We start from the raw sequence: 21307 nt of genomic DNA, 5'->3' as shown, positions 1-21307 counted from the left end.
CTTGTAAATAGATGCTGCTATTATCTCCCTTTTCCTGATGAGAGAATTCAGAAAGAAATTTAGATGACATTCCCAAGGTCATCTCCAGGTCTGCTTGCTTTAGCCTCAGTCCTTCTAACCATTGTACCGTATTGTCTATACCTAGGAGCTTAGGCAGAGAGCACCACTGTATATTTAGCAGGATTCGTGCTTAACTTTGGGCTTCCCTTGTGGCAATGGCAACCCACTCCAGTACTCTTGCCTGGAAAATTCCACGGACGGAGGAGCCTGATAGGCTACAGTCCATGGGATCGCAGAGTCGGACACAACTGAGCAACTTCACTTTGTACTTTGTACGTTTGTCCCTTGTGACTCAGCTGGTAAAGAATCTGCCTGCAATGCGGGAGACCTGGGTTCGACCCTGGGTTGGGAAGATCGCCTGGAGAAGGGAAAGGCTACCCACTCCAGTATTTTGGCCTGGAGAATTCCATGGACTGTATAGTCCATGGGGTCTCAAAGAGTTGGACACGACTGAGCAACTTTCACTTTCACTTCATGGTTAACTTACCTTGCTGATAAGATGAAAAGAATATTCTAGGTCCTACAGTAACTCTTGGCATCCCTACCCTCCTTGGTGATAGTAGGAGCCTGAAAAGTTATTCCCTGCGTAGATAAAACATTTTTGAAGTTGACCAAAGTTAATAGCCCACAGTATGGAATTGCATCCCTTTCCTCAGTTGTATTTTGTCTTTCAATTGCTTTTAAAACTCAGGATCACGTCAACTTTCTAATGCCTTGCGAAGAAAGATCCACTAAATATTTTAACTCCTGCCATAGCCCAGGACTTTGTGAGTAGTGTGCAATGTAGAGAGCATAGTATATTTACACTGGAAATGCACTGATTTTCGTTTTGTTTAAATGATGTTTCTGTGTTTAAGCCACTGAATGGAGAATCCAATACCAAACTGTTTCATTTGCCTGGCAACCTGCCTGTGATGCAGGACAGCACCCTACCCTTCCCACCATAAATAAGTAGACTGAGCACAAGTGTTAAATGAAGAAACGCCTAGGGTCTGCAGAGAAGCATTGCCAAGCAAAAGTCAGGGATTCACTCGCTAAAGCAATGGAGTGGGGTAGAAAGTAGACAGGGGCTCCTGGCCCGCTAGTGCTGGAGCAGGTTGTAGGACTCCCACTTCATGGACCCTGTGTTCAACTTGCCCTGTCCCTTCTAGGGACAAGGCCCCGGGACAGAGAGAGTGTGACTTCTCCATCGACAGCATCAACCGGTGCATCCGGGACATCGAGCAGGCCTCGTTGGCGGCCGTCAGCCAGAGCTTGGCCACGAGGGATGACATCTCCGTGGAGGTATATGGGGCTGTGTGGTCAGCCTGAAAGCCTCTGGAAGGACTGAAGAATCCCGGCACCAGGCTTTGGGAATGGGGGAATAGTACCAACATGTTGTTGATGCAAGAGTTTCATCATTGGACCATCTTCCCCTGGAACCAGCCTGGGAAGTTCTTGGGAGGGGGTAGGGCACATGTGGAGCAGAGAACAATGCTTTGGTGAAGGAACACGTGCACTGTGGCTGAAATTTGGGAGGCAATGATTATTGTCAAATAAAAGTGTATCCGTAAGTGGAGTTACCATATTCAGTTGAATACCTCAGTAGAGCAGGCCTAAGCATGTAAATTTTGAGTGCTTCCTATCATATTTCAGCAATGTGCTTTTTAGACTAATGGGCAAATTCAGCGTTCAATGCTCTGTGTTTTGTCCATGCAGAAATCACAGATTCTGCTCTTGTTACTTAGTGTCTAGTATTGAGACACCTCTTGTATTCTGTTCAGAGCCACTATGCCCTCTCTTGCCCATTATTTTGAAGTTGAGAATAGACTTTCCTACTTTTCTCCCTTGAGTTTTTTCTATTACTTATTACAAAGTCCCCTGATTCATACTCCTTTTTTTCCTGTGTGCAAGTGCCTGACACTCAAGGTGCTTAATAAATATGGATGGTCTATTGACTGATGTTTCCCTCCTGACCCAGAGCTCATCAGCAATAAACCTTGGGGTCTTCCCTGGTGGTCCAATGGTTAAGACACTGTGCTTCCACTGCAGGGGGCAGAGGTTCAGTCTCTGGTTGGGGCACTAAAATCCCGCATGTCGTGTAGGATGGCCAAAGAATAGGGGAAAAAAAAGAACTTTGGCCTGTCTCTAAGCAGGGTCTGGAGTTGGAATTGGTTATTTTTATTAATAGAACTATTTCACTCCAACTTTACCCGTCTTCCCCATTTCCAAGGAAAGAAAGAAATAATGTACGTTCTCATTCCAAGTAGAATGTTAGAATTATTGTTAACTTATTATTAAAGTAGCATATACATACAAAACAATGTGCTTGTCACATGTGTGCAGCTTCACAGACCACCGCCAACTAAGCACATCCTGTAACTAGCACCCTGAGCAAGAAACTGAGATGATGATCACCCCTCCCACTTCTTGCTCTCCCATTCTTTCACCACCCTTCCAAAGTATATCCTCTGTCTTGACTTTCTCCTTGGGAAGAAAATCCCTCCCTTTTATCTGCATGTGCTTCCTGCTTATACCATATTTAATTTAACAAGCCATATTTAATTTAACAAGACAACCTTGCCTGGATAGTCTCACATTCTTAACTGCAGTTATGAGTGGGAAGACCAGAAGTAATTTGCTAAATAAGACCCTTGAAAGTGTGGAGGTTTCTCTCCACCCACCTCTATCACTCTCTTTCCTTTTTTTATTTCTTACCCAGGATTTTGTTTCCAAGCTTGTGGGTTAGGTTGCTTCTCTCATTGAGTGAACTCTGATCAAAGCTCGCCAGCCCATGTGCAGCATTGCTGGGTGGGAGAGTAGCCCAGATGTCCTATTTAATAGGCAGGACATTGTCACCTTTTTAGGAATCACCCCATTCCATGCTGGCATGTGCAGACCCAAAACACCCAGCATTCTGACCTAGAAATCCTGTCTGTCTCGGAAAGCTCCGTGGAAGATTCCCACTGAAGGATCTGATCTTTCCCACTACCAGTTAGCACTCTCCATCTTTGAATTCCTCACCCCCTTCATACTTCAGAATCATCTAGGTACCTCCCCCATCTCTTGAGAGCAGTTCAATTCTTTGGGATGGAGAAATTAAACTGTCTCTCAAACCTGAGAAGAAATGCCTTGAGGGTGCCATTTTCAACAATGGTATCCGCGTCACCAAGTACAGCGCATAGAGCGCCTGACCTAAGCCTAGTGGGCACCTCATCGGGCATTTTCATTGGATGGTGTCTGGGAAATAGTCCTGCTTTAAGAGCCAATCTCATTTTTAGGTTACCTTCCTCCCCATTCCCCACTTAAGGGGTTCTTAATTCTGAGGACGCAGCAACCTGATTATCCCTCAGACCCCAGGCAGTTCCTTCCATTTGGACACAGTTCTTTTCCCTTATTGGAAAGCCACCACAGTTCCACTCTTCCAGTAATGATGCTGAGTAACCAAAAAAAAAGATACCACTAGCACCAGTTGAGTGAGAAGCCAGTAGCAAAAGTGTTCCTAGGGCCCACCTCATGCCCCTTATTGGTAGAACTGAGGGGTCTATCCCAGGGGAACCGAGGGTCCCTGGGAGGGCTAGAGTGGAACAGTGGCTGGAGGGTATGCCCAGGCATTTTGACATCCATTTTTTGTGACCTCCCTTATCTTTCATGTGGGCCTTTTTAAATCAGTACAACTACTTGGGGAGCTGTTGTGGGGTGAACTTGACAGATCTGTCTCCTTATCAGGCCTTACAGGAGCAGCTGACTTCAGTGGTCCAGGAAATCGGGCACCTTATCGATCCCATTGCCACAGCGGCTCGGGGAGAAGCAGCTCAGCTGGGACATAAGGTAACAGACGCTGGGTGCGGGGACCCTGCCAAGAGTGCAAGGAGGAGGTGGGGGTGGGGGGGGAGAGAGGGTATTGATTCTGTTGCTCTTGTTCCTCAAAGGCTCTTGGCCGGTGTTAGAGCCAGGTCAGTGCTGGCCTACATTAGAGAAAAGACCACTCAGCCTCCCTCAACAGCTTCTCCAAAAATGACCCCCTCGAGGATCTCTTTTGACTTGGCATTGAGACAGAAACTGCAGGGAAATTTTTCTGGGGCTTCCCAGATGGCACTAGTGGTAAAGAACCTGCCTGCCAATGCAGGAAACACAGGAGCCTCACGTTCAGTCCCTGGGTCAGGACGATCCCCTGGAGTAGGAAATGACAACCCACTCCAGTATTCTTGCCTGGGAAATCCCTTGGACAGAGGAGCCTTGCAGACTACAATCCATACAGTCCTGAAGAGTCAGACACGACTGAAGCGTCTTAAAACTTAGCCATGGTCAGACTTTGCAGCTAACAAGGCATTTACTTCTTGCTCTTCATCTTTCCTGGAACAAGCCAGAGACTGAACTTGGCATTCCTGGCCTGGTGTCTGCCGTTTTTTTTGCCCTGGCTGGCCAGCCTCTTCCCAGTGTGTTTAGGACACAGTGTTCCTCCACAGTTTCTGGTATTGTGTCCATTTTCAGACATGAGGAAGCAAAGCAGACTTTCAGACTTCACCCTCGATGGCTAAAACCTCCGTGTGGCTACTCTGTCAGCCCTTCAACTGAGCACTCAGACCCATATGGTTTCAGGCACTGCATAACGCTTTGCCTGTTTGGGGTCATTTTGCAGATCCTTCAGGGAGCATTGACTTGTCAAGGCCTCAGCAGAGAGAGGACAGACATTGGATTTTTAACAACATGCAGGGTTTCCTAGCATTTATCAGTGCCACCGTCAGCAATGTGCAGATCAAGAAATCTAGTAGCCAAATTGTCTCTGCAGGTATTGATTTTAAAAAATCAATATTCCTGCTTTTTCAAATTACCTAAGGGCCTACTAAGCTTCCTGCCAGTTCTAAGGAGAGGCGTTTGAGATTTAAAATAGTCAGTGTCTCTCTGCCATTTCAAGTGTGGCCAGTTTCATTTCTCAACTGAGCCCCTTTATGATAAAAAAGGGCTTGTCCACCGGTGTGGAATGGTTTGCATGGGTGGAAGGACAGGCCTGGAGGCTGGCGTGCAGTGTATGTGACTACTGTGGGCAGAGTAAGTTTGACACAGAAGCCAAACTTCGTTTCAGCAGTTACTTTTTTTTAACGTATTTATTTTATTTTCTGGCTGTGCTGGGTCTTCATTGCAGAACATAGGCTTTCTCTAGGTGCACAGGCTTCTCATTGCAGTATCTTCTCTTGCGGAGCATGGGCTCCAGAGCATCAGGCTCAGTAGTGGGCTTAGCTGCTCCAGTGGCACATGGAATCTTCCAGGACCAGAAATCGAACCTGTGTCCCCTGCCTTGGTAGGTGGATTCTTAACCACTGGGTCATCAGTAAAGTCCCCAACAGCTGCTTTTGATTCCAGGAGGAATTTCATAAGAAAGTATTTCTAAACTTCCAGGGTAATATCTTTATCTCTGCCAGTATGTTGTTTGTGTGGAAGGTTAATTCCTCTGTCCGTGGGTGGCCTGAGAAGAAAACTTAACTTGTGTCACTTGAGTTATCAATTGATTCTTGGCCCTTTGGCTAAACAAGGCTCATCTTCTGAAAGGGAGTTCTAGACAAAGGTAGCCTAGGGGCCCTTGGTCCACAGAGATCATGGGCTGATGGTTAATACTCACCTCGTTCCAGTGTTTTGTGGAGGTGCTCATGTGGGGCCCCAATTCAGCAGCTTCAGTACCACTTGGAGGGATAAAGGCAGATTCTCAGACCCCACCTGGATTGTTTTCCCACGGCTCCTGAGACAAAGTACCACAAGCTGGGGGGCTTAAAACAACAGAAATTTAATCTCTCACAGCCCTGGACTCCAGAAGCCCAAAATCAAGGTGTTGGCAGGGCCACAAGTTTTGTGCAGGCTCTGGGGAGAATCTGTTCTTTGCAGCTTCCTACTGGTGGTGGTTCTTGGCCTTCCTTGACTGAATCTTGGCCAGTCTCTCTCCCTGATCACTTTTTTGCCTACTTTTCTGCCTTCCCTTTTCCTGTCTCTTCTAAGGACACTTGTCATCAGGTTTTGGGCCCACCCAAGAAATCCAGGATGATCTCATCTTTGTTGCTGCTGTTGTGCAGTCACTAAGTTGTATCTGACTCTTTGTGACTCCATGAGCTGCAGCACACCAGGCTTCCCCGTCCTTCACTGTCTCCCAAAGTTTGCTCAAACTCATCCATTGAGTCAATGATACCATCCAATCATCTCATCCTCTGCCACTTCCTTCTCCTTTTGCCCTCAGTCTTTCCCAGCATCAGGATCTTTTTCAATGAGTCAGATCTTTGCATCAGGTGGCCAAAGTATTGGAACTTCAGCATCAGTCCTTCCAATGAAGGGTTGATTTCCTTTAGGATTGACTAGTTTGATATCCTTGCAGTCCAAGCACTCTCAAGGGTCTTCTCCAGCACCATAATGTGAAAACATCAGTTCTTTGGCGCTCAGTCGTCTTTGTGGTCCAACTCTCACATCCATACATGACTACTGGAAAAACTATAGCTTTCACTATACAGATCTTTATTGGCAAAGTGATCTCATCTTAAGATCCATAAATATTCATGCAAAGATACCTTTGTAAGATCACCTTTACAGGCTCCAGGGTTTGGACATGGACACACCTTTGGGAGGGGTCACCATTCAACCCACTCACCTTCCCTAGGCCTAGGGACTCACATCATGTACCAAATACTCAAAATTCTGTTTTATTTTAACTTCTGTGCTAACCCACGTAAGAAGATTTCCTTTTCTATCATGTCTCTAAGAACAGAAGCTGTTGGAGTCCTTGCCAGACTTCTTAAATACAGAAAAAAAAATCCCATGCCTTTGAAACCTTTGCCCCACAATATGTGAGGAATAAGGACCCCTAGTGCTTGCTATACCACATGGAGGCCGGTGCTAAGGCCTTTACATATGCTGAATTAATCCCTGAGAAATCTGAAGAAACTTACTTACATTTTACCAAGGAGAAAACTAAAATTTAGTATTAATAATGGGATGGAACCTGCCTAAGATGTCTTAAAACAGAGTCAGTAGGGAGGATTCTAATCTAGAGGCTTTGCAGCTACAGCTTACTTCCCATCACCCCACCACCCTCCCTCCCTGAGGCAGTCAGGCACATGGTTAGCTGTGTTCACTTATGCTCAGCGCACAGCATTTTATAGTTGCATTGAAAAAATGTACTTTTTAAAATACATATATATTTATTTGGCTGTGCCAGGTCTTAGTTGCAGCAGGCAGGATCTCTAGTTGCAGCATGTAGGGTCTGGTTCCCTGACCAGGGATTGAACCCAGGCGCCCTGCTTTGAGTCTTAGCCACTGGACCAGGGAAATCCCTAAAATTCACTTTCAAAATAATAAAGTGTTAGTTGCTCAGTCATGTCCGATTCTGCGACCTTATGGACTGTAACCTGCCAGGCTTCTCTGCCTGTGAAATTCTCCAGGCAAGAATACTGGAGTGGGTAGCCTATCCCTTTTCCAGGGATCCAGGGGATCTTCCCGACCCAGGGATAGAAATTGGGTCTCCTACACTGCATGCAGATTCTTTTCTATCTGAGTAAAACTAATCTAGAAAACATGTTGAATTCTAGTGTGTTAAATATTTTGACTCTTTTAGTACTGACAGGACCCATCCTGAGCCCTGACTCCTGATGACCCATCACTGCTCTTGGTAGTGAGACCAGTGCCCTTCCTGGGGAAGTGGAGATGAAATCCAATGCAAACATGAAAGATTGTGCCCTGGATCGTGCAGACTGGGCCTGACACATAAGTCTTTGCCTGAAGGCCAAAATCCAGCCAAGTCACATGCCTTGGCATCAGTCAGTCTGCCCAGAGGATGGGGAGCCCCTTTAAAATTCATATAAAGCACCATAAGGGCCAGCAGCAGCCCTGCTCAAGTGCTTTGAAACCTATGTGTAAGATAACTGTAATTGGGGATAGAAAAGTAAAAGTGTTTGTTTTTCACTGATAGTCTTATCTCACTATTAGCTTTATATACATATATATTTATAATTTTACTTTATTTGCTTTATTTATTTTGGCTGTGCTGGGTCTTCACTGTGGCTCACAGACTCTTCTTGGCGATGTGCGGGCTTCTCTAGTTGCAGCACATAGGTTTGGTTGTAGCATGTGGGATCTTAGTTCCCCACTCAGGGATTGAACCCAGGCCCCCTGCCTTGGGAAGACAGAGTCTTAACCACTAGACCACCAAGGAAGTCTCACAGTATTACTGTAATGAACATTCATATTTTGGACCCTCACCTTGCCACAGCCCCCACCACCACCACCCCCCTCTTGTATTTTATCCGAGTGGGAATAGATGATGGCATTTGAAGCAAGTACAGCAAAATGTTAACATCTGATATTACAGATGCTAGGTAGATGGTGAGCTTTGGTGAGCATGTCCACTCAGCCCCGTGTATCCACGGATGCTGAAACCACAGATGCAGAGGGCCGACTGTACTACAGCATTTCATATAAGAGATGTGAGCATCCTCGGATTTTTGGTATTCACGGGGATCTTGGAACCCGCTGCAGATACCAAGGGACGACTGTGTGCGCCATCTATAGTGTTACCAACTAGAGACAGAGCTCTGCTGTAGCAGCGCTTAACTGTCTCGATGGGCTTTTTTTGTTCTCCCACGTAGTTGTTCAACCAGTAAGTCATGTCCTACTCTGTGCCCCCCTGGATTGCAGCACTCCAGGCTCCTCTCTCCTCCACTATCTCCTGAAGTTTGCTCAAATTCATATCCATTGAGTTGCTGATCCTATCTAACCATCTCATCCCCTGCTACCCCCTTCTCCTCCTGCCCTCAGTCTTTCCCAGCATCAGGGTCTTTTCCAGTAAGTCAGCTCTTCACATCAGGTGGCCAAAGTATGGGAGCTTCAGCCTCAGCAATAGTCCTTCCAATGAATATGCAGGGTTGATTTCCTTTAGGATTGACTGGTTTGATTTCCTTGCAAAGGACTCTTTGCAAGAGTCTTCTCCAACACCACAGTTCAAAAGCATCAATTCTTTGGTGTTCAGCTTTCTTTATGGTCCAACTCTCACATCCATACATGACTACTGGAAAAACTAGAGCTTTGACTATATGGACCTTGGTCAGCAAAGTGATGTCTCTGCTTTTTAATACACTGTCTAGGTTTGTCATAGCTTTCCTTCCAAGGAGCAAATGTCTTTTTAATTTCATGGCTGCAGTCACCATCTGCAGTGATTTTTGGAGCCCAGGAAAATAAAACGTGTCACTGCTTCTACTTTTTTCCCTTTTATTTGCCATGAAACGATGGGACCAGGTGCCATGATCTATCCCAGGTTGGGTTCATCATAAACAGAACATTTTGACTGATGGGAAATCTTTTTTTTTTTTTTTCCCCAAATCCATGGTTTGGTCAAAATACTTGGGGGTGGAGGGCAGTGGGTTGACTTTCTAAAACCCTTTTGAGGGTGTCTTTACTCTAAGGCCTGGCAAATCTCATGGATGGAGGAGCCTGGTAGGCTGCAGTCCATAGGGTCGAGAAGAGTCAGACACTACTGAGCAACTTCCCTTCCCTTACTCTCATTTTTTCTCAGGCTGCTTCTCTCATCTCCTGCTCCCCTGCCGCTCTCCTAGCCCCCTTCCTTTTGAGTCTGTACGTTGTTCACCTTTGGTTCTTTCAAAAGCTCTTCTATTCGTGAAGTTAAAACTTTGTAAGATTTGTAAAATTCTCACACCTAACTCTGGATCTCAGGACAGATTTCTTAGCACTTCTGCTATGATCAGAGAGAGACAGAGAACTTCCCAGAGGAATAGAAATCCAAGCAAGAGTTCATTCATTACAAGTACTCTCAAAATTGAAGCTGAACAAGGAATAAGGTCCGAGGATCTAATAAATGGAACATGGCGACTATAGTTCATAGCAAGGGATGTACAGTAGAGAAAAACAAAAGTGGAGTCCAGCAGATCTCCCTCTCCCTGCAACTCTTTCCGTCTCTGCCCTCGTCTCTCCCCACTCTCCCCGCCGGTGGTAGTGCTGTGCTCAGTCGTGGCTGACTCTCTGCCACCCCATGGACTGCAGCCCACCAGGCTCTTTTGTTCATGGGATTTTCCAAGCAAGTATACTGAAGTAGGTTGCCATTTCCTCCTCCAGGAGATCTTCCCAACCCAGGGATCAAACCCTCAGCCCCTGCATCTCCTGATTTGGCAGACGGGTTCCTTATCACTGAGCCACCCAGGAAGCTCCCTCCTCACCAGTGGGACCCCTAAAGGAGACTCATGTATGTGTTTGTTTTTTTTTGAAAGGTGACACAGCTGGCGAGCTACTTTGAGCCCTTGATCTTAGCTGCAGTGGGTGTCGCCTCCAAGATTCTGGACCATCAGCAGCAGATGACGGTGCTGGACCAGACCAAGACGCTCGCAGAGTCTGCCCTGCAGATGCTGTATGCAGCCAAGGAAGGCGGAGGAAACCCCAAGGTACAACTCAGGATGCTAGGGACTCACCGAGGACACTGAGAAGCCATCAGAAGTTCCTCTGTATCATATCCCTCCAGGGAAGGCACCTCCACATTTTGGATGGTGGCATTTTTCTAATTAATCATTTTATTATCATTATTTTATTATTATTTTTTGACTGTGTTGGGTCTTCTTGCTGCTCATGGGCTTTCTCTACTTTCGGGGAGCAGGGGCTACTCTTTGTTGTCGTGCATGGCCTTTTCATTGCGGTGGCCTCTCTTGTTGCAGAGCACAGACTCTAGGCTCATGGGCTTCAGTAACTGCATTGTGTGGGTCAGTAGTTGAGGCTGACAGGCTCTAGAGCTCAGGCATGTAGAGGCAAGAGTCCTTGGGAAAGAAAAATATACTGTGTGGTTATCATAGGAATAAAAACCATACCAGCCGGGCACCTACTTGGTGTTGACACGCAGCTTACACAAAGCAAACTTCTGTTGTTTTCCAGTAAGTGTCATTTCCATTCCTGGTAGTTAAGTTCAAAGAGTAACATGGTGCCCGGTCACCTGTGGCATACGCTGCTGTTGCCTTGGGGACAGCAGTTTAATATGAAAATCTCCCTCACCAGTTTGCAAGTGGAACATTTCTTCAGCCTGATGTGTCGCTCGGGTACTTTAAGTGGCCAGAGATGGTGGCAGCATGTTCTTTTCTCTTGGGAATGATTTTGTCAGAGTGATTGTTTTACTTGTAAATCCAGCATGAACCTTAAGTTTCCTCAGGTTTCTAGAACCTGGAGAGGGTGTGGAGGCTTCCCACTACACTCGTATTTTGTTCTAACACGTTCCTCCACTAAGTCATCTGATCTGAATGTCTTCTTCTAAGCAGACTGACTTGAGGGAGCACTACTGGAAAGATTTCTGTAGGATACTGACCTACAAGCTCCAGGGATCCATATGTATTTCTTAGTGTGTTTTGTTGTATCTCTAAGATCTTCAAATGAGTCAAGCGGTATAGCAGAGAAAACTCTAGACTGAGTCAGAATCACAAATAGTGTTCTCGAAGCTAATAGTTATTGAGTGCTGACTCTATGTCATTTACGACATCTTATGCCCTCATCCTATTTAATCTTCATAAAAACTCTGTGACATAGGTGATTCGCATTGTACACATGTGGAAGCTGACTTCTCTGCTGAGTTGCCTGAGATGTCTGATGAGGTGCATGTGGGGACAGGGCTGAGCCTGCACCCTACGGAAACACGGCGGACTCAGCCTGGAGCAGGGCTGGGAGGGTCAAGGAGAGATACAGGGAGGAGGGCTGATGTGTCTCAACAAAAGGAAATTACCTGGCATATAAGGGTAGCTAGAGCCATGGTAGGAAGAGGAAACAGCATCTGCAAAGGTATAGATAGAGTTATAGAAGGATTGGGATCTTTTTAGCACTTGGCCTGGGCTTCCCCAGTGGTACAGTGGTAACGAATTCACCTGCCAATGCAGGAGACACAAAGAGATTGGGGCTCAGTCCCTGCGTCTGGAAGATCCCCTGGAGAAGGAAATGGCAACCCATTCCAGTATTGTTGCCGGGAGAATCCCATGGACAAGAAGAGCCTGACAGGCTACAGTTCATGTGGTCACGAAGAGTCAGACCTAACTGAGCACGTACATGCTGGTGTGTATAGGGCATGGAGAGTGTAGGGACAGTGGGATGGGAGGGGAGTCCAGGCTGTATTGTGACTGGCTTCCTCCCCACATGGAGCAGCTGGGGCTTTATTGTGAGCAACGTGGGATGATGACAACCCACCAATAGTCTAGAAACTCCATTCTGGAAACAGCATGGATAATGTTTTGACTTGCAGCCTCTATGTTCAGTTTTTCACTCATGCATCTGGCAACTCTTAAGAGACTAATTCTGGGGATGCTAAAAATATTGAGAGCCAGCCTCGGCCCTCAAGTTGTTTTGAGTCTTCTGGCGAAATAAGTCTAGTTGCTGAAGCGCTGGGCAGAGCAAGAACAAGAATGCCCTCTTGGCTGTGATGGGTTAGTGATAGGTGTCCCAGAGTCAGGCCCACCCACTCTGCTCCCTCCCTGAACTGGAGGAGCCAGGACTCACCTTCAAGACTCAGTTCTGGGTTGTCTTTTCTCCAGGGCTGTTTAAATGCCGCATCTCTACTCCTAACCTGAGGGAGTTTTGTTTTCAGAGAATAACTCAAATTAGGATGCTTCTGCATGTTTACGATATTAGCACATCTGCTGGGACTGTGAGTTCTGAGGTCCTCGTGGAAGTCTGTTTTTTTTTGCCAAGGAAACTCATGGTTGAGCATTTGTAGTCAGCACTGTAAGCTTGATAATGACATCTTCTGACCGGAGGTGGTGGCTGGAGACCAGCGTGGGGTCGTTTCCAGTGAAAGGCCTAAAGCACCAGGTGAGGAACTAAGACGCGTGATGAGCGACGGCAGCTCAGGCTTGCTGTGGATCCTCTCACCAACAGCAATCACCCGTGCTGTCTGCTGACTCCTCCAGGCCTGTCACAGGGAGCCCGGGACACTGCACCTGGGCTTGCAGCCCCTTTCCTAAGAGGCCAAATGCAGAGACTTAATCCCCTTGGATTCAGGGGATTGCTAATTCTTTGGGCAAATATTCACTAGGTGTTACTTGCTGTGTGTTAGGTGATATATGCATGTATGTATGTATTAGGTGTCATAGTCCTTGTTTGCAGAGGAAATGTGGTTAAAATGTGGTTGAATGGTTTTCAGTGGCTTTGATCTAGCAAGAAAAAAATTAAAAAGAGGCAGGCCCAGAGCCTACAAGGCATTTGGTGTATGACTTCACCCCATCCCACTGAGCCCCTTCTACACTCCTTCTCTACCTCCAGAGCTCTGGCCCCCACCAACCCTCCCCCACTCATTCCCCTGCCCCCATCCTCCTTGAAGGGACCTTCCAACTTCTGCCTGTAACATTCCAACAAATATCCCCTGGTGTCCATCACTGGGCAGTTCTCATTATTAGTTGTTTTTTTCTCTCTACTAAAGGTGAGGTCTGCCCCCGTAGCCTTTTCTTCCATTTTCCAAACTCCTGTGATGTCCACGCCTGCTTTACTGGGCTTTGTAGTTGAAACATTGTAATAAAGAAGTAAGGCTCCCTTGGAATTCGACTTCAGACTTGTTTCCAAAGAGGAGTGAAGTCTGATTTTTCTCCTGTGTTGTTCTGTGAGGAACAAAACAAGGAGCCCCTCCAGATTCTAAGATAACAACCTCATTGTTGAGCCTGCCAGCTCCCCTTTCCAGATGTCCTTGTACAGCTAAGCCTGCCTTAATTGAGAGCCTGCTGTGTCTTTCCCTGTCTGAAGCTGGTGTGCTCAAGCAGCCTGCATGTGGGGTTTGGCCTCCGCAGTGTGATCAAGATGAGGTTTGCCATTGGAGTTAGAGAAAGCAGTCCTGGGTGAGGCATGGAGTAATTGGAGCAGGCTTCAAAGACTCTGAGCTGGCCCTTTAAGTATCTGTAAAACTTTAATATGTGGAATGAAGGAGAACAGAATTCTGGGTGATTCATTTCTGGGACAGCCAAGAACAAGAATGTGTTTTTGTAGGTTTTGGTGCTTGGTATGGGAAGTGTCCTTTATGTTTTCCAGGGAGTTTCAGAGAACTGTTTTGTGATGTACTTCTGCCACTCCCCAAATTAGCTTCTGATCCCTTACTATACCTTTATGGAAAACCAGACTCTCTTCTCCCTCAAAATGTGTACTTGCTTTAATATAAAAGCACAGAGTTGCTGACATTTTTTGCCACCCATAGTCACTTCAGTCTAAGTGAGATTTACAGAAACGTGCACCTTACATTTTACCTTTTTTATCAATGAGATCATATTTTTGTGAGATTCTCTCTCTGAAGAATTATGTACAGATGTCATTTTTCAGGCTTCCATCAAATGAAGCAATCTGCGCATTTTATGTTTTACCTTCTCCGTGCCATGAAATCCGCCATTGGCCTAAAATGACCAGCTCCCCTCCATCACATCCCTCGGGGAGAGAGCTTTGTGTTCTGACGCAGTTCCCGCAGGATAGCCATCCATGATCACATATGTCACAATTCATCAGACGTTGTATTTGAAGGACTCTTCTTGATTCCTGTGGCTTTTCAATTTTCACCTTCCTATGGCTCACATAGCCTCTTGTTGGAGTTCTCCTATTTCATTTAATCATTCAAAAGAGTTATCGTTTCCCATCTCTCACTACCTTCTCATCTACCAAAGGAGTTTCTTGGGGCTTTTGGAAGACTCCTGTCTCCCTAAGGTGGATCAAGGCAGCCACGGCCACTGCATGGTACCTGTGCAGTATGGTTCTCCCGCTACCTGGCATTAGGTCAGATTCCCCGGGTAAGACCACAGGCCCCTGCTAGAGTGCCCTCGATTCAGACACCAGCCCTAAGCTCCAGGCTCCCTAGACCTCTCTTACTCTGACCAGCTCTGGCTACATTCAGGGGTTCTCACCACTCCTTAGGTTGGTTAATTTTCTGAAACAACTCAACTCAGGAAATTGCTCTACTTACAATCACACTTTTATTATAAAGGATGCGTGTGTGTGCATGCTAAATCACTTCAGTCATGTCTGACTCTTTATGACCCCATGGATTGTATAGCCCTCCAGGCTCCTCTCTCCATGGGATTCTCCAGGCAAGAGTACTGGAGTGAGTTGCTGTGCCCTCCTCTGGAGGAGCTTCTCTACCCGGGAATTGAGCCCACATCTCTTAAGTCTCCTGCACTGGCAGGCGAGTTCTTTTACCACAAGCACCGCCTGAGAAGTCCATGATAAAGGATATAACCAGCCAAAAGAAGAAACCCAGAGCTTGAGATCTGGGAGGGTCTCAAATTTGCAACTCCCACATCCTCAGGATGTGTCACCCTTCCCGCTTACTGCTATGCATCACCCACCAGCTTCCAGTCCAGAGCTTTTATTGGGATTTCACGAAGTAGCCTTGATGGACTGAGTTTAGTCATATGACGAACCATTCCATCATTCCCCCTCATTTCCCCAGACGTGGCGGTCAGGGTGATACTGTGTTGCTTAAAGACCCAGCCAGCCCCATTCTGAATCTACCTAATGGCCCCATGAGACCTTGTTGGCATAAGCTACTGTGTGGCCACCATAAATAACAGACACTTGTGTGATCATTTGGGAAATACTAAGGGGTTAAAAGTTCCTAGGAACTGAGGACAAAGATCAACCAAATGTCTTAGTTTTCAGCAGTGGGTGAGGTTCCAGGGCTGGGTTTCATCCAGTGGCCAGCTACCTGGAGTTGAAAGACACATGCAATCTAGGCCATGGGAGGCGAGGAGTGAGCCTCCAGGAAAAAATTGGGGAACTGGTAATAAGTTCATGGTCAGGTGTGGAGGCCACAGTGGCTGAGAGCTGGAGCCAGGCTGATGCCAGGATGTTAGGTGAGGGGGCGCCCAGCCAACTTTCTGGATAGCTCCTGATCCTGAGGTCTCTTGCTTTTGCCACATGGTACTTGGTTGTTTTACTTTGTTTAAAAGCACCCTGTTTAGAGGGACAGGCTGAAAGCTCCCCCTTGTAGATGGCACATTCCCTCCATTAAGGTTTATTTTTCAGGAGTGCTGGTAAACCTAACCTGATCTAGCCATAGGTTCATTTCCCTTTTGACTGGTGGCCTAGGCTCAGCAAATGGCCAGCTGGTCAGTGGCGATTGTCCTCCACCAGGCCTGTAAGCTCTAAGTGCTTAAGCTCCCATTCCAGATTGCACCTGTCAGAGGGCTCTCATCCAATCCCCACCTTCCAGAGTGCTGTAGGGATTTCAGAAGGTGTATGGCACTCAGCGTAGTGCTTAGCACAGAAGGGTCCCCTGGAAATGTCCCTTGCAAATTAGCGGCTGTCCTTGCATTGCCGCTTTTCTGTGGTTTGATGTTTATTGTTATTCCTGGCCTCTGTCTGTCACCTAAGATGAAGCATTGTCTATAAAATGCTCAAATACCCAGGCCAGGATACAAGAACCAAGACTTTAAAACTGAACAAAAGTCTCATTGGGTCCACAGGTTGGCTTTCACATATACAAGTACACGCTAACCCTTGGCATCTTGCCAACGTCCTTAGGAATGTTGTTGGGCTTTCTTGGTCCAGTTAGAGGAGCGGGGGCATGTCATCACAGCTCCAGTGAGCCCAGTCTGTGGCTTGGGGGCAGGGGAGGGCCAGGTCCTGTTCTGACCCCCGCCCAACACACACCACATCTCTGCCCCCAAGTGTGCCACCCATGATCTTTTGAAGCCTAAAAACAAATGATTCCATTTCTTTCTTTTTTCTGTTTACCTGTTTGGCTGTGCTGGGTCTTATTGCTGCATGTGGGGTCTTTTAGTTGCTGCATGCAGGATCTTTAGTGCTGCATGTGGGACCTAGTCCCTGACCAGGGATCAAACACAGGCCCCCTGCATGAGGAGTGCAAAATCTTAGCCTCTGGACCATCAGGGAAGTCCCAAGATGGCTCCATTTATTTCTGAATGAGTCTCCAGAGGAGAGATTTGCACCAATGGCCTGTGAAGGCTATGCTTATAAAAATACCTCCAAAAATAAATATGAGTCTCTTTCAGCACCTTAAACCCATCTTCTAGAGGAAAGCAGAGCAAATGGCTTGCAAGGAGCTCAGAGCCTGGCTGGAGAGACAGCAGAAGGGGGCAGGGGTTGTGTGCCAGGCACTGCACCAGACCCTTCCCATATGGCGTTCCTCTCCTCTTCACAGCGCACATGCCTTCTCACCCTTCGACCTCCGTACAGGCTGTGCCCTCTGCCTGGAAGCTGCCTCCATTCCCCGCTTATCCTCACCCTGTGAGAGACTGAATTCTTCCTCCAGGGCCTAGACACATCTGAGAAGTCTTCTCTGATGCCAAGGCTGGGTTAGGAGCCCTTCTTAGGTGCTGTCCCACTCGGCTGTTGCTACAAACAAGCCACCCTGAAATGAAGTGACTTTTAAAAGACTGCCAGTTTTGTATTCTCTCCGGCAGATGTACATATCCACTGGGCCCCACGAGGCAGTCCTCACCCAGTCCCTCCTGCTGCTGTAGCCATATGGCCACTGGGGCTTGAAGGACCTAAGGCTCAGTCACTCCCAGGTCTGGCTCCTGAGCGGAAATCACCCGGACTTTGGAGGTCTGGAACACCCCTTGCTACTTCTACCGTGGTCTCACCATGCAGTCTGCCAGCCATACAGCCTCAAGATAGCCAACATTCTCACATAGAGGCTGAAGACTTCAAAGGCACGCATCCTCAGAGAGAGCCAGGCAGAAGCTGTATCATTTTCCATTACCAGAAATCAGGCATCATCACTTGTCCCCCAGTTCTTTACTTTGAGGCCATTGCCTTCTGATGACTCTTTGACTCCTGAGTTTCCTCTCAGGGCTGTAGGAATGTAGAGGAAGGTTGATGAGCACACAACCATCCCTGGAGGGCTTGTGGGAGGAGGTGGTATTGAGGTTGGCCCTTGAAAAAAGGGCTAGGATTTAGATGGAGGGGAGGAGGGAGGAGACAAACAGAGCCAGTCTCTGTAGGCAGAGCATGAGAGGGTGGAGCTGTGAGGAAACCAGCCAGATGGCAGCCAGAACTCTGTGCCAGGGAGATGGGGGAATTTGTCTGGGAGGGAGGTGCCTCCCAACACCATGGAGTAATGGTTACACAAAGTAATCTTTGTTCCTCAAGGTTATTTGACATTATTACCTTCTAAAGTGATTTTAGTAGTAATGTCAGTAGTTAACGTTTGTGTCCTAGCACCATTGCCTTGAGAATGTTGTTGTTATGGTTCAGTTGCTAAGTCGTGTTCAACTTTGTGACCCCATGGACTGTAGCCCACCAGGCTGCTCTGTCCATGGGATTCTCCAGGCAAGAGTACTGGAGTGGGTTGCCATTTCCTTCTCCAAAGGATCTTCCTGACCCAGGGATCGAACCTACATCTTGAACCTGTCTTGGCAGGTGGATTCTTTACCACTGAGCCACGTAGGAAGCCCCACCTTGAGAATAACCATCCATAATTAATACATTTCACATCTCATCAGATGTTGATTTGAAAGGACTCTGCTTGGTTCCCATGACTTTTCAATGCCACAGGCTGAGCCAGTTCGTGTGGCTCATGTAGCCTCTTCCTAACTCTTCTCTTTTATTTAATCATGCAAAGGAGTTATCACTTACCATCTCTTATTGGCTTCCTTACTTTCTCATCTACCAAAGTAAAGATGCAGTTTCTTGGTCCTTTTCAAGGGTTCTTCTTCCTCCGAGGAGCATCAGGGCAGCTGTGACCACTGTGTGGGGGCATCCAGTACCTGGCGCGATAGAATTCTGACACCAATTGCCCAGCATTAGGTCAGATTTCCCGAGTGAGGGCACAGTCCCCTACTAGACTGCTCTTATTATAAATGATAAGATGCCTGCAACCATATCACCTCATTAGACTTTCACTGCATAACATGGTTATAATCATTCCCATTTTGCTTAGGAAGCCTCACCCCAGACCACTTAGCTAGTTAGCAGTGGAGACAGATTTCAGCCCCAGAATTTTTTCTTGACCTCAGGACCTTAGCTCTTCCCCACTTCATCTTGCTGTCACTTAGGTGTTTTCTAAGGAGGCTGGCACTACCATTCTTTCAGCCTTTCATGCACTTACTCGCCGGTGCCTGCTCTGGACTGCATACGTGTTGTTAAAGCTTCTCTGAGGACTGTCTAGGGGAACTCATGAGCACTCCAGCTTTGCCTGCAGAGTGTCTGTCCCTGGAGAACTTTCACCATTCATCCTCCAACCTCATGTAAATATAATGTGTGACTCAGTTTCAAAGCCCATGTAGCCTTTTGCAGGTTTCTCTCTCCTGTCTGTACTTATTTTTCCATAATCCAGTCGTGTTTATAGAAATGGAATTCTAGTGTGTGGGGTAACTTTGAATAGAAGTGTGTTGGTTGTGTCGGAGAAGGCAATGGCACCCCACTCCAGTACTTTTGCCTGGAAAAATCCCATGGATGGAGGAGCCTGGTGGGCTGCAGTCCTTGGGGTCGCTAAGAGTCGGACACGACTGAGCGACTTCCCTTTCACTTTTCACTTTCACGCATTGGAGAAGGAAATGGCAACCCACTCCAGTGTTCTTGCCTGGAGAATCCCAGGACGGGGGAGCCTGGTGGGCTGCCGTCTATGGGGTCGCACAGAGTCGGACACGACTGAAGTGACTTAGCAGCAGCAGCAGCAGTGTTGGTTGTGAACACATTTTTTATTTATATCATTTTTCTTTTCCTATTAAATCTGTCAATTTGTATTTTAGGGAATCTGTGGCATTCTTTTTCTACCACCCTAGACATAGTAACATAAAATTAGTCATAAGATGCTGGTTGAAATTGCAGGGGTTTTTTCCATTTTGATTCCAAAAAGATTTTTTTCTATTTGTCCTTCTGGCTTTTATTTACCTGGCAAAGAAATGTATACAAATATCATAAAAGGAAAGGAAAAAATAGAGAATACATTTTTGTGTTACATAGTGAGAATATAGTTTTATATTCTGCTTTTTAACGTTATCTTTTTTAAAAAGTGAAGTAATTCTTAAAGAGATTAAGCACCATTGTCTTCTGCTTATGGAAACAGCTTACAATTATCTTCTTCTTCCGACCCCTCCTTCTCAGGCACAGCACACCCACGATGCCATCACGGAGGCCGCCCAGCTCATGAAAGAGGCCGTGGACGACATCATGGTGACACTGAATGAAGCTGCCAGTGAAGTGGGGTTGGTGGGAGGTATGGTTGACGCCATCGCAGAAGCCATGAGCAAGGTGGGTCTGGGCTCCCAGACGCCCTCCTGCACTCCTTAACTCCATTTCCTCCAAGATCTCCCTTGAACTTGGTCCCAGAGGTTTTTATCTAAAGAGCTGGCAGTCCAGGCTGACACCACCAAGCCTCCTCTTTTCTTGAGGGGTCTGCTTAATGTACAAATATTCTATCAAACGTCCAGCATACTCTTTATTCTTTATTACTCATTCATTACTTTTGTAAGCCTTCCTTCCACATTTACACAGGGGAAAAATGGAGAAGGCATCCTTGGTCCCCTCACTTATAAGATGGAAGTAATTATTTACCTTCCCTGCCCATCTCATAGAGTTGTTGTAGGGAGCAAACTCTAAAATGAAGTAATGAAGTGATTCCCAAGTGCTGGTCTTCAAAATGGCTCCTTTGGAATCCCTGGGAGCATTTTAGAATGTACATCCCTCGACTCTCTCCCAGCCCTAATCCTTTGGAATCTCTGTGGGGTGGTGGATCCTAGTATTTTTTTTAATTTAATCTATTTTACTTTATTTATTTTTAACATGGATCCTAGTATTTAAAAAAATCTCCCCATGGTTCTGGCATCTAACCCGTTGCAGAGACCACTGAAATGGTAAGTGTAAAACCCTCAGAGAACAGCAGACAGAGATGTCAGAGGTATCAATTCTTCTCCAGTGACCCTTCAGTTGAGTTGGGTCAGTAGGAAAGGATGACTGGACAGTATCTCATGCTCTGTCCTCAAGGAATCCTTCCCTAGTCGTGCCAGCTTGCTGCTCATTAGAATGAACAACTCTTCATCAGCATCTAATTGCCATTCTCTGATAACATAGCCAAGAACTGCAGACTTCATCTGTGTTTTGGAATGTCCATTGTCAATGGTGAATACACTAACGTGGTTTTTCAGGATAATAAGTGGTCTTTAATTGCTAATTTAGAGAAGATTGGTTGGTGTGTATCTCTGTAAAGAGATGATAGCCTGAAACTATCATTAGGATAATTCCCATTAAACATTATGCAGACATTATCAGACTGATAAGCTCCCAAGCTGGGCTGAGGTGCTGGGATCCCTCAGAGACCCCAAGC

General features: G+C 46.6%; 1 protein-coding gene across 10 annotated transcripts in view; it reads left to right on the top strand.

The window, feature by feature from the left end:
• TLN2 (talin 2) overlaps positions 1–21307 on the top strand; it is a 495231-nt gene that overhangs the window by 406516 nt on the left and 67408 nt on the right. For all 10 annotated transcript variants that reach the window (XM_024997998.2, XM_024998001.2, XM_024997999.2 and 7 more), the window contains 4 exons: positions 1212–1344; positions 3769–3870; positions 10296–10466; positions 20089–20235. In XM_024997998.2, the coding sequence (XP_024853766.1) occupies positions 1212–1344; positions 3769–3870; positions 10296–10466; positions 20089–20235 (553 nt within the window). The remainder of the gene's footprint in view (positions 1–1211; positions 1345–3768; positions 3871–10295; positions 10467–20088; positions 20236–21307) is intronic.

Source organism: Bos taurus, chromosome 10 (assembly GCF_002263795.3).
Source record: "Bos taurus isolate L1 Dominette 01449 registration number 42190680 breed Hereford chromosome 10, ARS-UCD2.0, whole genome shotgun sequence".
NCBI lineage: Eukaryota > Metazoa > Chordata > Mammalia > Artiodactyla > Bovidae > Bos > Bos taurus.
Note: the sequence above shows the minus strand (reverse complement) of the source record. Positions and strands in the feature narration are given on the sequence as shown.